At 44.6% G+C, this 12,350-nt stretch overlaps 1 protein-coding gene across 7 annotated transcripts in view; it reads left to right on the top strand.

Annotated features, from left to right (window-relative positions):
* Positions 1 to 12,350, top strand: part of TANC1 (tetratricopeptide repeat, ankyrin repeat and coiled-coil containing 1) — a 252,861-nt gene that overhangs the window by 167,580 nt on the left and 72,931 nt on the right. For 5 of the 7 annotated variants that reach the window (XM_070799235.1, XM_070799229.1, XM_070799218.1 and 2 more), the window contains exons 6-7: positions 6,682 to 6,812; positions 7,836 to 8,022. In XM_070799235.1, coding sequence (XP_070655336.1) covers positions 6,682 to 6,812; positions 7,836 to 8,022 — 318 coding nt within the window. The remainder of the gene's footprint in view (positions 1 to 6,681; positions 6,813 to 7,835; positions 8,023 to 12,350) is intronic. The other 2 variants (XM_070799215.1, XM_070799225.1) reach the window with 1 other exon arrangement.

The raw sequence follows: 12,350 nt of genomic DNA, 5'->3' as shown, positions 1-12,350 counted from the left end.
AATCCACATAAGCCTAAACACTTTGGAGTCCTTAATTTTTAAAGGTGAGCTCTGACACCAGAAATTTGAGAACCACCAGCTTAGAGAAGGAGAAAATAAAAATAGATGACAAAATTGATTCAGAGTCTAATTGTTATCTAGACTGAAGAGGATGAGGACCAGAGAGAAAAAGGCTAATTCAGGAAACATTTTGAAAGAGGAAATGGTAAGATTTGGTGACAGTTTCAGTATGGGATGCATGAGATGAAAAACTTAAAGATAACTTATATGATAATGTCTCTTCAGGAAAATTAGAGATACCAAGGGAACATTTCATGCAAAAGATGGACACAATAAAAGACAGAAATGGTATGGATCTAGAAGCAGAAGATACTAAGAAGAGGTGGCAAAAATATACAGAAGAACTGTACAAAAAAAGATCTTAATGATCCAGATAACCACAATGGTGTGATCATTCACCTAGAGCCAGACATCCTGGAGTGCAAAGTCAAGTGGGCCTTATGATGGAATTCCAGCTGATCTATTTCAAGTCCTAAAAGATGATGCTGTTCTAGTGCTGTACTCAATATGCCAGCAGATTTGGAAAACTCAACAGTGGCCACAGGACTGGAAAAGGTCAGTTTTCATTCCAATCCCAAAGAAGGGCAATGCCAAAGAATGGTTAAACTATCGCACAGTTGCACTCATTTCACATGCTAGCAAGGTCATGTTCAAAAAAAGCTAGGCCTCAATAGTTCATGAGCTGAGAACTTCCAGATGTTCGAGCTGGATTTAGAAAAGGCAAAGGAACCAGAGATCAAATCACCAGCATCCGTTGGATCATAGAAAAAGCAAGGGAATTCCAGAAAAACATCTACTGCTGCTTCGTTGACTATGCTAAAGCCTTTGACTATGTGGATCACAACAAACTGTGGAAAATTCTTGAAGAGATGGGAATACCAGACCACCTTACCTGCCTCCTGAGAAATCTATATGCAGGTCAAGAAGCAACAGTTAGGACCGGACCTGGAACAATGGACTGGTTCCAAATTTGGAAAGGAGTACATCAAGGCTGTATATTGTCACCCTGCTTATTCAACTTATATGGAGAGTACATCATGTGAAATGCTGGGCTGGATGAAGCACAAGCTGGAATCAAGATTGCTGGGAGAAATATCAATTACCTCAGATATGCAAATGATACCACTCTTATGGCAGAAAGTGAAGAGGAAGTAAAGGGACTCTTGATGAAGGCAAAAGAGGAGAGTGAAAGAATGCACACGGATTCAAAACTCAGCATTCAAAAAACTAAGACCATGGCGTCTGGTTCCATCACTTCATGGCAAATAGATGGGGAAACAATGGAAACAGTGACAGACTTTATTTTCTTGGGCTCCAAAATCACTGTGGATGGTGACTGCAGCCATAAAATTAAAAGACACTTGTTCCTTTGAAGAAAAGCTATGACAAATCTAGACATTGTATTAAAAAGCAGAGACATTACTTTGCCAACAAAGGTCTGTCTAGTCAAAGCTATGGTTTTTCCAGTAGTCATGTATGGACGTGAGAGTTGAATCATGAAGGCTGAGTGCTAAAGAATTGATGCTTTTGAATAGTTGTGCTTGAGAAGACTCTTGAGAGTCCCTGGGACTACAAGAAGATCAAACCAGTCCATGTTAAAGGAAATCAGTCCTGAATATTCATTGGAAGGCCTGATGCTGAAGCTGAATCTCCAGTACTTTGGCCACCTGATGTGAAGAACCGACTCATTAGAAAAGACCCTGATGCTGGGAAAGATTGAGGGCAGGAGGAGAAAGGGACGACAGAGGATGAAATGGTGGGATGGCATCACTAACTCGATGGACATGAGTTTGAGCAAGCACCAGGAGTTGGTGAAGGACAGGGAAGCCTGGTGTGCTGCAGTCCATGAGGATGAAAAGAGTCGGACACTACTGAGCAACTGGACAACAATATGATAACTGTGTTTTCATATGGCAGACTAGAAACCCGTTATTGACAGAACCAGATCAGGTGCCTAGAGAGATGCTCCTCTATAAATAATATTTTTGGAAATTCAAGGAGGTGGGACTGGTGATGGCTTAGGAGAGGGAGCAACCAGAAAGAAACTGGAAAAGGTTTGTGGAGAAGGCAAGGACAGCAACAGGTTTAGCACAAAGCAGGTCCTGGACGGGTAGAGGCAGAGAGGGAGGTATTTAACATCAGTCAAGGCTGTGTGGCAGTTAATAGACTGGATCAGAAGTACTGTCTTGGAAGCTGATGTTAAGTCAGTGGTTCTAGACTACGTGCTAGTGAATGGCCAGACATCATCAACAACACTCAGTGCTCTGTTGAGTTTGAGGAGGAGGAGGAGAGTGGAGAAATGGCTTCTCTTGGTGGCATGATCGTTGGTAATCCTGAAGGACCTCTGCAGTTCTAGTAGAGTCCGGCTTTAAGAAGAGGGAACTGTTAGATAGGAAATGAGCAGTAGATGTGGGCCAAGTTGGAACAGTTTGATACTCAGCCAAAGGAGGGAATTTGTTGTTTTGAAAGGATAGTGAGTTCAGAAACAGTTAAATTAAGGCAGGAAAATTCTAAATAGAAAAGTATTTTTATGTAAGAGAAACATGTACACATTAAATATAAATAGGGAGCCACGGGCTTCCCTAGTGGCTCCTATGGTAAAGTCTTCACCTGCAATGCGGGAGACCTGGGTTCGATGCCTGGGTAGGGAGATCCCCTGTAGGAGGGCATGGCAACCCACTCCAGTATTCTTGCCTGGAGAATCCCATAGACAGAGGAGCCTGAAAGGCTGCAGTCCACGGGGTTGCAAAGAGTCGGACACGACTGAGCAGTTGACTAAGCACAGCACATGAAAACAGAAAGTGAAGTAATAATAGTGAGAAAGTGGGCTCTTAGTGTTAAATTTGGTAGAAATAATGATCACCTTTGATACGGTGTCTTATTTCAGAGATGTTTGGTTTATTAGGTGTTTCTCATATTTGTTTTGAACTTCACAATCAAAAAGAAATGGATGATGGCCACTTCCAAGATAAGGAAATTGAGGTTTGGAGAGGCTCACCCACTAAGGAGTCCAGAATAGCTTTAGTGTACAGTCCTTTCCTCTGAGCCTGTGGAGGGAAAGAAGAGGGAATGGTTATAAGGGGCACACACAGGTTTGAAGTTAGGATGGCGGTAACTGGGGGCATAGTCACTTTGTGGACCATACCTGGATGTTGGTGCCCCTAAATGTGATCCAATAAGTGTGAATAGTTAGAAGGAGCCAGGCAGGGAGTGATTGAAGCAATCTCCTTTGCTTTTTTCCACATGATTATTCCACAATGGTTTGAAAGCAAGGATTGCCTGAGTACATTATTGGGAGGACAATCACTGTCAGCTTACCTATGGGATCCTAGGGAGTGTGAGGCTGATTACTCTCTCAGCTTCAGATACAGCCATCATAAATGTGTTGGATATTTATTGGGTTGATCAAAAAGTTCGTTTGGATTTTCCGTAAGATGCTACAGAAAAACCTGAACAAATTTTTTGGCCAACCCAAAACATGTATGAGATAGCAGAGCATTGCTAAGAGATGAGGTCTTTCTCTCCAGTCCTCAGCCCATTTGTATTGGGTAAGGTAACCCATAATTGATAAGTGATTTAGTATTAACCACATGGATAGAAATAGACCATCTAGAGGTATCCCATTTGGATTTTGGTGTGGAAGTCATTTTGGAATTGTTAGCTCAAAGAAAATTCTTTCTGACTGTTCAGATCTCAGTATTTGGTGACTGACTATGAAAGGAGAAATCCATTTCCATTTCACAGTCACGTGTCACATCAGAGTGTTTTCCCGGGCAGCTCATCTTCCCCAAAACGGCCCTGTCATACTTCACCCAGGAGTCCTTCTGCCAGAATGAAAAGTTCAGCAAGAGAGGGCCCTGTGCATTAGGGAAGGAAAGACGAAGACAGCTTGACGTGGATTAAGGAATTCAGACTGAAGGGGACTTCTGAGGAGAAGGTCGCTAGGATGACATTTTAGTAGAAAGAGTAAGATGAAAAGACAGTTGGAAAGCTTTTGGAAGAAAGAAAATTGCAGTGGCTTAATGGATGCCAAAACTACAGTACAGAACATCTGTTCGTTCATCCAAAACCCGGGTAGAGTTTTGGAGCTTTGGTAACAACAAAGTTCAGGTTGAACAGTTAAGAGAACAAGTTAATGATGAATTTGGATGTCCTTTGTGTATCTGGGCAACTGCGATGGCCACTGCTCCCCAACTTGCCTGAAGGGGGATAGTTTGGATGACTAGTTGTCTTTGAATTTGTGTGTGGACACGCCCACGTGCACACACACACACACACACCCCCCACACCCACCCCCCCACCCTCCCACCCCCCCCCACACACACACTTAAACTGAAAACCTTGACAGTCTGGTGTGAATCTGCTATCCTAACCCACCCCGCTGCAGGACCTACATAGGATGCTGGTCTCAAAGGTCCTGTTTGTCAACAGAGTGAATTTTGTGACAGCAGCTGCCAACTGGGAGCCACTTCTGGCTCTTTCCTCAGAGTGTTTCAAGTTGAACCAGAAGGTAGACATTCTGGGGCAAGTCACAATTGGGTCACAGTGTAGAGACTGTTGAAAAGAAAGAGGGGTGTGGAGTAGGGAAATGGCTGAGTTCTGGCCCCTCACCCACTTCTTCCCCTTTGCAGCTGCATCCTGTTCTCCCTCCAGTCCAGCTGCCACCTAAGATAAAGTGGCTGCTCTGCTCGAGCCTAAGGGCAAGGAGGGCAGCATGGATCCTGTTCTGAAGTGGCCCAGCCCTTGGGTGTGCCTGGACTATGCTGATTTGGTTGGGTTCCTGCTTTCCTTTCACCAGTGCCCATGTATCTTAAGAGTCAAAATGTGGTTGGAGACCTGTGGTGGGAAGGAATCTTCTGTAGGGTGGCTTTGAGGGTGTGGTTGGCCCGCCCTGGGGTGGCTCCCTTACCCCTGTCATTGGCTTGGGGCCACTGCTCTTTCATGTTAAGAATTTATCGCAAATGATCCAGAAACATCAGGGCTCTTTCAACCCACAACAATCAAGTCTTGGTTAATTTTACCCCTGCAGTATGCTACAGCAACTGAAAAATATCCAGGCTGGGAAACAGCTGTTCTCACCCTAAACATTGGGAGCTTTTGAGAGCAGGCAAGGGCGGGGGTACTTTTCCTTCCTTGAGGATACAACTGATTTAACTTCCCTTGTAGCTACCATCCTGCAAGCATGACTTAGCAAAACTGATAATGTGGGTGAGAATAATAAAGATGGTCTTTCTCAGCTCTGCTTATGTTGTCTTTTGTATTTTCTTACAAAAGGCAAAGTTAGCATTGAACTTTGGTGATGATCCTGTATGTCAAAGATAATATCTCAGATTTTATTTTTCCTCATTTTATGTTTCTATAACCTATTACCCATTATCTGCAGATTTCCACATCCAGGGACATTGGTTCATGAATGTATGGGTCTAGGTACCTAGACAATTAACAAAAACCAACAAAACATGAAGAGGAATGACTGTTGCAGGTTGCTTGTTGTTCTTAAGTTCTAACTGTGTAAGCACAGTTTGCGTTATACATTATTTCATTCCCTGATGGAAGCTGAGCTGTCTTAAAACTCTAAGAGAGGTGTTGGAATGAAGTGAATATCATCTTGTCGACCATCATTAAGTTCCCTTAGAGTTTGGATACAAGATTAATCTACAGCTCAACACTTAAATCCAACAATAAAATTCTCTTGAGTGCACAAAGCATGATGACCAACCTTAAGGAGACCAGAGGAAGGCATGGCTTCCAAACATGCCCTGTGACTGTCAGATGGAACATGCTTCCAGCATTACTATGGAGTGTGCTGAAAGCACATCCAGTTTTTCTACGTCTCCTCGTGGACAGCAGGGTGTACTCCTGGGTCCTGTCTCTTGGGACACAGTTTACTGGGGCTTAAGATCTTTGTTTCAGCATGGATCCCTGATGACTGACCCTTGCGTTTGAATCCTGGTTTTTTTTTTTTTTTTTTTTTTACAAGAAACTACAGTTTTTATTTTGCTTTACAATAAGCAAAGAGCTCTGTATAAAAGCAGAACTTACAGTAGTGCCAAATAAACCAAATATTTACAGTGTTGCTATTAAAGTCTTACCTCTAAAGGAAGATTCAGTGTATTGGATGCAAATCACTCCTATGGAGTGTGCACAGACTGACGTGGTTGTGCCCCTGCCTTGTTTGATGAGAGCTTGCATTTCAGTTTCCCCCCAGCATCCAGGTAACTCTGCCAGCATGCCACTTGGGTTTTCCTTTATTTCAGCCTTCTGTGGGCATTGGACACATGGTGCCCTTCAAGCATGAGGCCTTTTTCTGCCTTTGGTGTCTCAGGTACCATTCCTCATGATATGGAAATAGGACTTGCTACAGATAATGATACTGTACCTTTGGATTCAGGTCAACAGTTTCACCCTGTGCATTTGGTTTTTCCCTTTTACTGTTTTCTTAACCTGTCACAGTCTCTTAATTAGAATGTATTGCTAGGGGACAGGCAGCACTGTCAAACTTTGTGCATTTTATAAAAATACACAAAAGCACCAGACAAACAGCTGTAATGCCAAGTCCTCCAGATTCGATACTGAAATTCCTGAGAGGGGTGTCTTCATTGTTTTCTTTCTTTGTTCCAGAAGCAAAGGCCGATAATGAACCGAGCTGTTCGCCGGCAGCTCAAGAACTGTTGACAAGACTGGGATTTTTACTGGGAGAAGGGATCCCAAGTGCCACACACATAACCATTGAAGAAAAAAATGAAACCATGGTAATGCCCGAGGAAGATACTGCATGTCATATCTGCTCGGAGGATGAATGACGGCATAATCGTCTTGCCTCCTCCCTGAGTAGGGAAGTTGTTGTTCAGACCAGATGAGTCTGGGCCATTGTGTATTGAAATTAAATTTCAACAGTTTGTTTGTGAACCTTTGTAGTAGGGAGTGGGGAGAAGCAGAGGGTGCAGACCTTACAAAAATGTCCACATTAACCTTCTGGTCACCACCCAGAGAAGAGTAACTGAATTGAAGTGGCCGAGAGAATTCCTTAGGAATGATACTACTTTTATCTTTATAGCACCATTCTTTTCATCCGGCTGCTTTGGTATGCACTTTCCTGTGCTTTTTTTAATTGGTTTAGACTTTGGAGGGTCAGTGGGGTGAGGAAAAGATTTATAGAAGATGAGTGGAAACAAAATAAAATAAGATCAAAAGGTTCATCTTCGGAAGAGCACTCCCCTTCCTAGGGAACGGCAGCCTGCCACCTCCGAGATGAGAAGTGTACTTCCGAATAGCAATGAGGGGCCGGAGCCTCTGCCCCTTCGAGGGTCTCTGCGAGGGTGTCAGGCGTGGATTGAGATCACAGTGGCCACCAGTCTCCTTCCCTGGATCGCAGAGCCCATAAATCTTCCAAAAATTGAATCAGGTTGTGGTGCTCGTGATACATTACAAAAACAGAGTTCCCAGATTTTCCACACAGAGGTCAAAGAACCCATTTGTCTTCTGCAGAGTTTAAATGAAAGGAAGTCTGCCTGTTTGCTGTTTCTGCTTTACAAATGTTCATTCCCACTAAATTATTTCCAAGACTGCCCTCTTAAGAAAAAAGATCACAGGGAGGCGAACAGAACTAAGGGAGATTTCTCTTTTTAAATTTTGGAAGACCGTATATATTAAGATCCCTGGATTGTAAAAAAGAAAACCTGTTTTCCATTTTCTTGTTTGTTTTTCATGCTAAAACCATGAAGCTACAAAAGGGTGTGTAGACGCGCTAACTCCTCCTTCCGTTCGTCTTGCAGTGCACAGCTCTGAGCCAAGGCATCAGCCCTTGCTCCACTCTTACGAGCAGCACCGCCTCTCCTAGCACCGATAGCCCCTGCTCAACCTTGAATAGCTGTGTCAGCAAGACGGCAGCCAACAAAAGTCCCTGTGAGACCATTAGCAGCCCTAGCTCCACCCTGGAAAGCAAGGACAGTGGAATTATAGGTAAGACGCTCACTGCTCGGTCATGTGATGGCTCCATGCATTTCAGCCAGAGCGTTCACCAGGCTCTTCTTAAGAGGGTTTTAGCGTGTGCGGTCTGTGAAGGTCAGACTGCCCGGACTACCCTGTCCTTTGCAGATAGAACTTCCACGGACAGCTGAGCGGTTGAAACATTGGCTTTTATATTCCTTCGTGTTTATTTGATAACCCTGGACGCATGTGGTAAAAAATTTTCCACATCAGGTCTGGCCTATGACATTAAAAAAATCTTCCCTTGTCACTAATCCACTTGATGGGTATTGGGTATGTATAGGACACACCACAGGACAATGAAGTCCCTGCATATTGAGAAGTCTTCCCAGCCAGATCTCAAGGTCACTGATTTTCCCACTTATGCCTATGTATTTGTTCTTTTGTTTCTTCTAATGGCATCTGACCACTGTCTGGAGGCCTGGAGGTTCTAAGTCCACCCCCCCAACACCCACACCCATGCCTGCAAAGTACATGTGGATGTGCTGAGCTGATTGTCTGGAGACGCAGAGTATAGTCGTGACTCTTAGGCTGGTTGGCTAGGTGACGCGAATGTTTAATTGAGTTCTTTGCGTACTTCTTCTGAGGAAATCGTAAGTAAGGCTTCTGATGAGTTCAGTAGTTTCTTAGTCCCAGGTGCACAATAGAATCAACCAGGGAATTTAAGAGCCCTTGTTTTTACCTCCCATCCCAGAAGGAACGTGTTTGCATTTCTGCAGGTGGGCCTGGGTGGCTGTGCGTCCTGGTCTACAGCCTGCTCCCTTGGGGGTGGGCTGCTCCGGCTTCCTGTGCTCTCAGGCCATGCTGCTGCCTGACCCTGGTGCCCTCCTGCAGCTCAGCCCTTTCCCTGCTGCTGAGTGATGCACATGTTTTTGAGGAATATTTTATGTTTTATTATTGGAAGGAGCCCCACTTCCTTCCACGTTAATATGTAACCAAATGCAGTGACATTTGAGCTCTTTGTTCTCTTCAGTCACCTGCAATTTCCTTCATATGTAATTTGAAAAACCAAACTGCAGGCTCATCCAGTTTGTCTTTTGGAGATTGCCTCAGAAGATACGTGAGATACCTGGACTGGGTTGTGAAGTTCTTGATGTCGCCCCCTTAACAGCTCTTGTGAGGGGCCCCGCAGCAAGAGGAAGGCAAGCCTGTTCCCTGTTTTCTCTTGGATCAGGATTTTCAATGGATTTTTGTTTCATTTTTAATTGTCTCATTGAGATATAATTTCCATGCCACAGTATCATCCGTTTAAACTTTTGAGTGGCTTGTGTTTATTCAGAATTGTGCAACCATCACCACAACCTGATTTTGGAATATTTTTACCACTTCAAAAAGAAACTCTGTACTCTTAGAAGTCACACCTCATTTCCCTGCATACACCAGACCTACTCACTGGGCAATCTACTTTCTGTCTCTGCAGACTAACTGCATGTGACTGGTTTTTGTAGCAGGTCTGAATTTTCTTCACTCCACTTCAAGCCCTTCCAGTGAGCTTATTCTTCCAATTCCCTTTTAACTCTGCTTCCCCACCTGTATTCTGTCTAACAGATTTTCCCCAGTGTTACTCCTGTTTTCATGTCCCATCTGTCTCTGAAGTGTCGACCATTGATGGATCTCTGGTATTGATTCTGTGATGGCCAGATGACTTCCTTTACAGTGTTCTTAGCTCTTCTGCAATGCCCTTTTTTCCTCAGAGTTTGTCTTCTTTCAGGAAATTGGCCAGTGCTACAGATCTTTTAAAAAATTATTTGTTTTTGACTGCGCTGGGTCTTCATTGCTACACAAAGGCTTTCTCTCGTTGCGGCCGTTGGGGCTGCTCTGCATCGTGGCGTGCAGGCTTCTCATTGTAGTGGTTTCTCTTGTTGCGGCGCATAGGCTCTGGGCTCACAGGCTTTCGTAGCTGCCGCACACAGGTAGCTGCGACTCGCAGGCTCTAAAGCACAGGTTCAGTGGTTGTGGCGCATGGGTTAGTTGCTTCACAGCATGTGGAATCTTCCCAGACCAGAGATTGAACCTGTTTTCTCAGCATTGGCAGGCACATTCTTATCCAGTGCACTACCAGAGAAGTCCTAGTTTTTTATTATTATTTTTCTAATAGGTTTTTTCTCTTCATTCTGTCTTGTGGCATTGACATCGCAGCTTCTGGTTATAACCAAGCCAGTTTGTTGTTTTGACAGAAAACTTTTCAGTGACAGAAAACGACCCACGTTCATTCTCTGACTCTTTCTCTTTCTCATTAAGAGATATTGCTGCAGTTTTAAAGGTGTCTTAAAGAGGGAAAAGTTGCTGGTTTGTTTTTTGTATTATCATTGAATGATTGAGTTGCAGGAATATGAAGGCTCTCAATTAGTACTTGATTTAATATAGTCCCTGCTGAACCCAGAATAGTTCGTGCCCTTACAAGGTGCAGTCTGTATACCTCAATATTTTCAGTTTACTTATTCTTGTTTTGTTGTTTACTGTTGTCTCCAGTATTCTGGCCTAGAGAGTTCCATGGACCATACAGTCCATGGGGTCACAAAGAGTCGGATACGACTGAGCGGCTTTCACTTGCCACATGGTTAGGGGGGTCTCATCTATCTTAGTTCTGCTATCTACTGGGCTCCTAGCATGGCGTTGGGAATGAGAAATTAAGGAAAGAGAATTATGGCTACTGTCAAGTTTCACTGAAGGAGGGAATGGTTTAGATGGTTTCTAGAGAAGCTGTGTGGGATTCCCATTCCCAGTCGGCATCGTCAGGTCTTTTCGTGCCATCTGTACTGTAAGCTGTGTCTTGTCGTGAAGCAGCTCATTTCATATCATTGAGGATGTCTTTCATTCCTTGACTCAGGTCAACGTGTTCTCTTAACTCAGCTGAACTTGAAAAATGGTGACGATTGAGATGAAAGTGGGAGGAAGTGGGAGGTGGTGGCTAAGTCCTTCTTTCAGCGAAGACCCCCTGCTGCGGGAGTTTGTGCTTCCTGCCTGGTTCCCTGAGCTCCTTTAGGGAGCCAGGACCGTAGGTGGCTGAGATGGAGAGACGCTGTGCTGGCGACAAGGTTCCTCTGTCCTCTCTCCTTCAGACCTGCACAACTAGAGCCTGTTGCCGGGGACACGTTGGAGGTGTGATAGGGAGAGGGAAAAAAACACCTTTCCTCTCCAGCAGACCTAGCCACAGCTCTTTGAAAAGGTGGGCGTGGTTGGGCCAGAGGAGGAAAGAGCTTCCTCCTGAATTGATAACAGGGTATGCAGGTTCTGTCGCCTCTCTGGGAGCAGGCATCTGTGACTCAGTTGTGGTTTGGTGATTGCTGGGGGTGGAGCGTGAAGAACATGTCTGTCTTTATAAGGTGTAGCCTGGGAATGACAACCTTTGGGCATCTTAACTGTTCAACGGAGTGAAATAGTCAAGAACACAGCGATCCCAGTGGGCAGAGATGAAAGCGAGATATCTTGGCTTCCTGCTTTGGGAGGCCCGGCAGCTGCTTGTCAAACAGGCTGGTTAAGATTCATGTTCCAAGTTACACAGGGCCTAGAGAAGGGCGGAAGAGGCTTTCCACTTAATCTTCCATTTGAAGTTGTTTAAGACTCGTCAACCTATGGAGCTCAGGCTAGAATAGCAAAGGCTTGGGGGTGGGCTGGCGTAAAGAGTGCACAGCTGTCATGGCATTACAAGCTTTGCGGAAGTTGTAGGCTCCCATCCAGGGCTCAGACCTGAGTTCCATGTATAGCATTAGCACAGTTTATTTAGAGGAAACTTCTAACAGTGCTAAGCCATCCTTAAAAATTCCCAAACCTCCCCCTTAACCTCCCCCTTATTTAAGCCAACTTCAGTCATGCTGATACTATTCAGTCTAAATATTTTTGACCAACAGATGCTGTGAAGGGAAACTTGTGTTCCCACATGCCCAGACAGCCTTCTCAGGCTGCCACAGGGTGCCCGGCCTGGGTTCTGTTTCTACTGGTTTTGATATACTGCAGATGAAGAGAATTTCTTTTTGGAATTGCTTAGTAGGAGAAAGGGCAGGCCAATGACCAGTAGAGGAATTTATTGGACCCCTTCCCGTCTCTTGGAAAAGACCCTGATGCTGGGAAAGATTGAGGGCAGGAGGAGAAGGGGATGACAGAGGATGAGATGGTTGGATGGCATCACCAGCTCAATGGACATGAGTTTGAGCCGACTCCAGGAGATTGTTGGTGAAGAACAGGGAAGCCTGGCATGTTGCAGTCCATGGGGTCGCCAAGAGTCAGACACAACTTAGTGGCTTAAAAACAACATCTCCAGTCTCTTAGATCCCCTGGAGAAGGCAATGGCAACCCACTCC

Source organism: Bos indicus, chromosome 2 (genome assembly GCF_029378745.1).
Source record: "Bos indicus isolate NIAB-ARS_2022 breed Sahiwal x Tharparkar chromosome 2, NIAB-ARS_B.indTharparkar_mat_pri_1.0, whole genome shotgun sequence".
Classification (NCBI taxonomy): domain Eukaryota; kingdom Metazoa; phylum Chordata; class Mammalia; order Artiodactyla; family Bovidae; genus Bos; species Bos indicus.
This window is presented reverse-complemented; position numbering and strand designations above follow the sequence as displayed.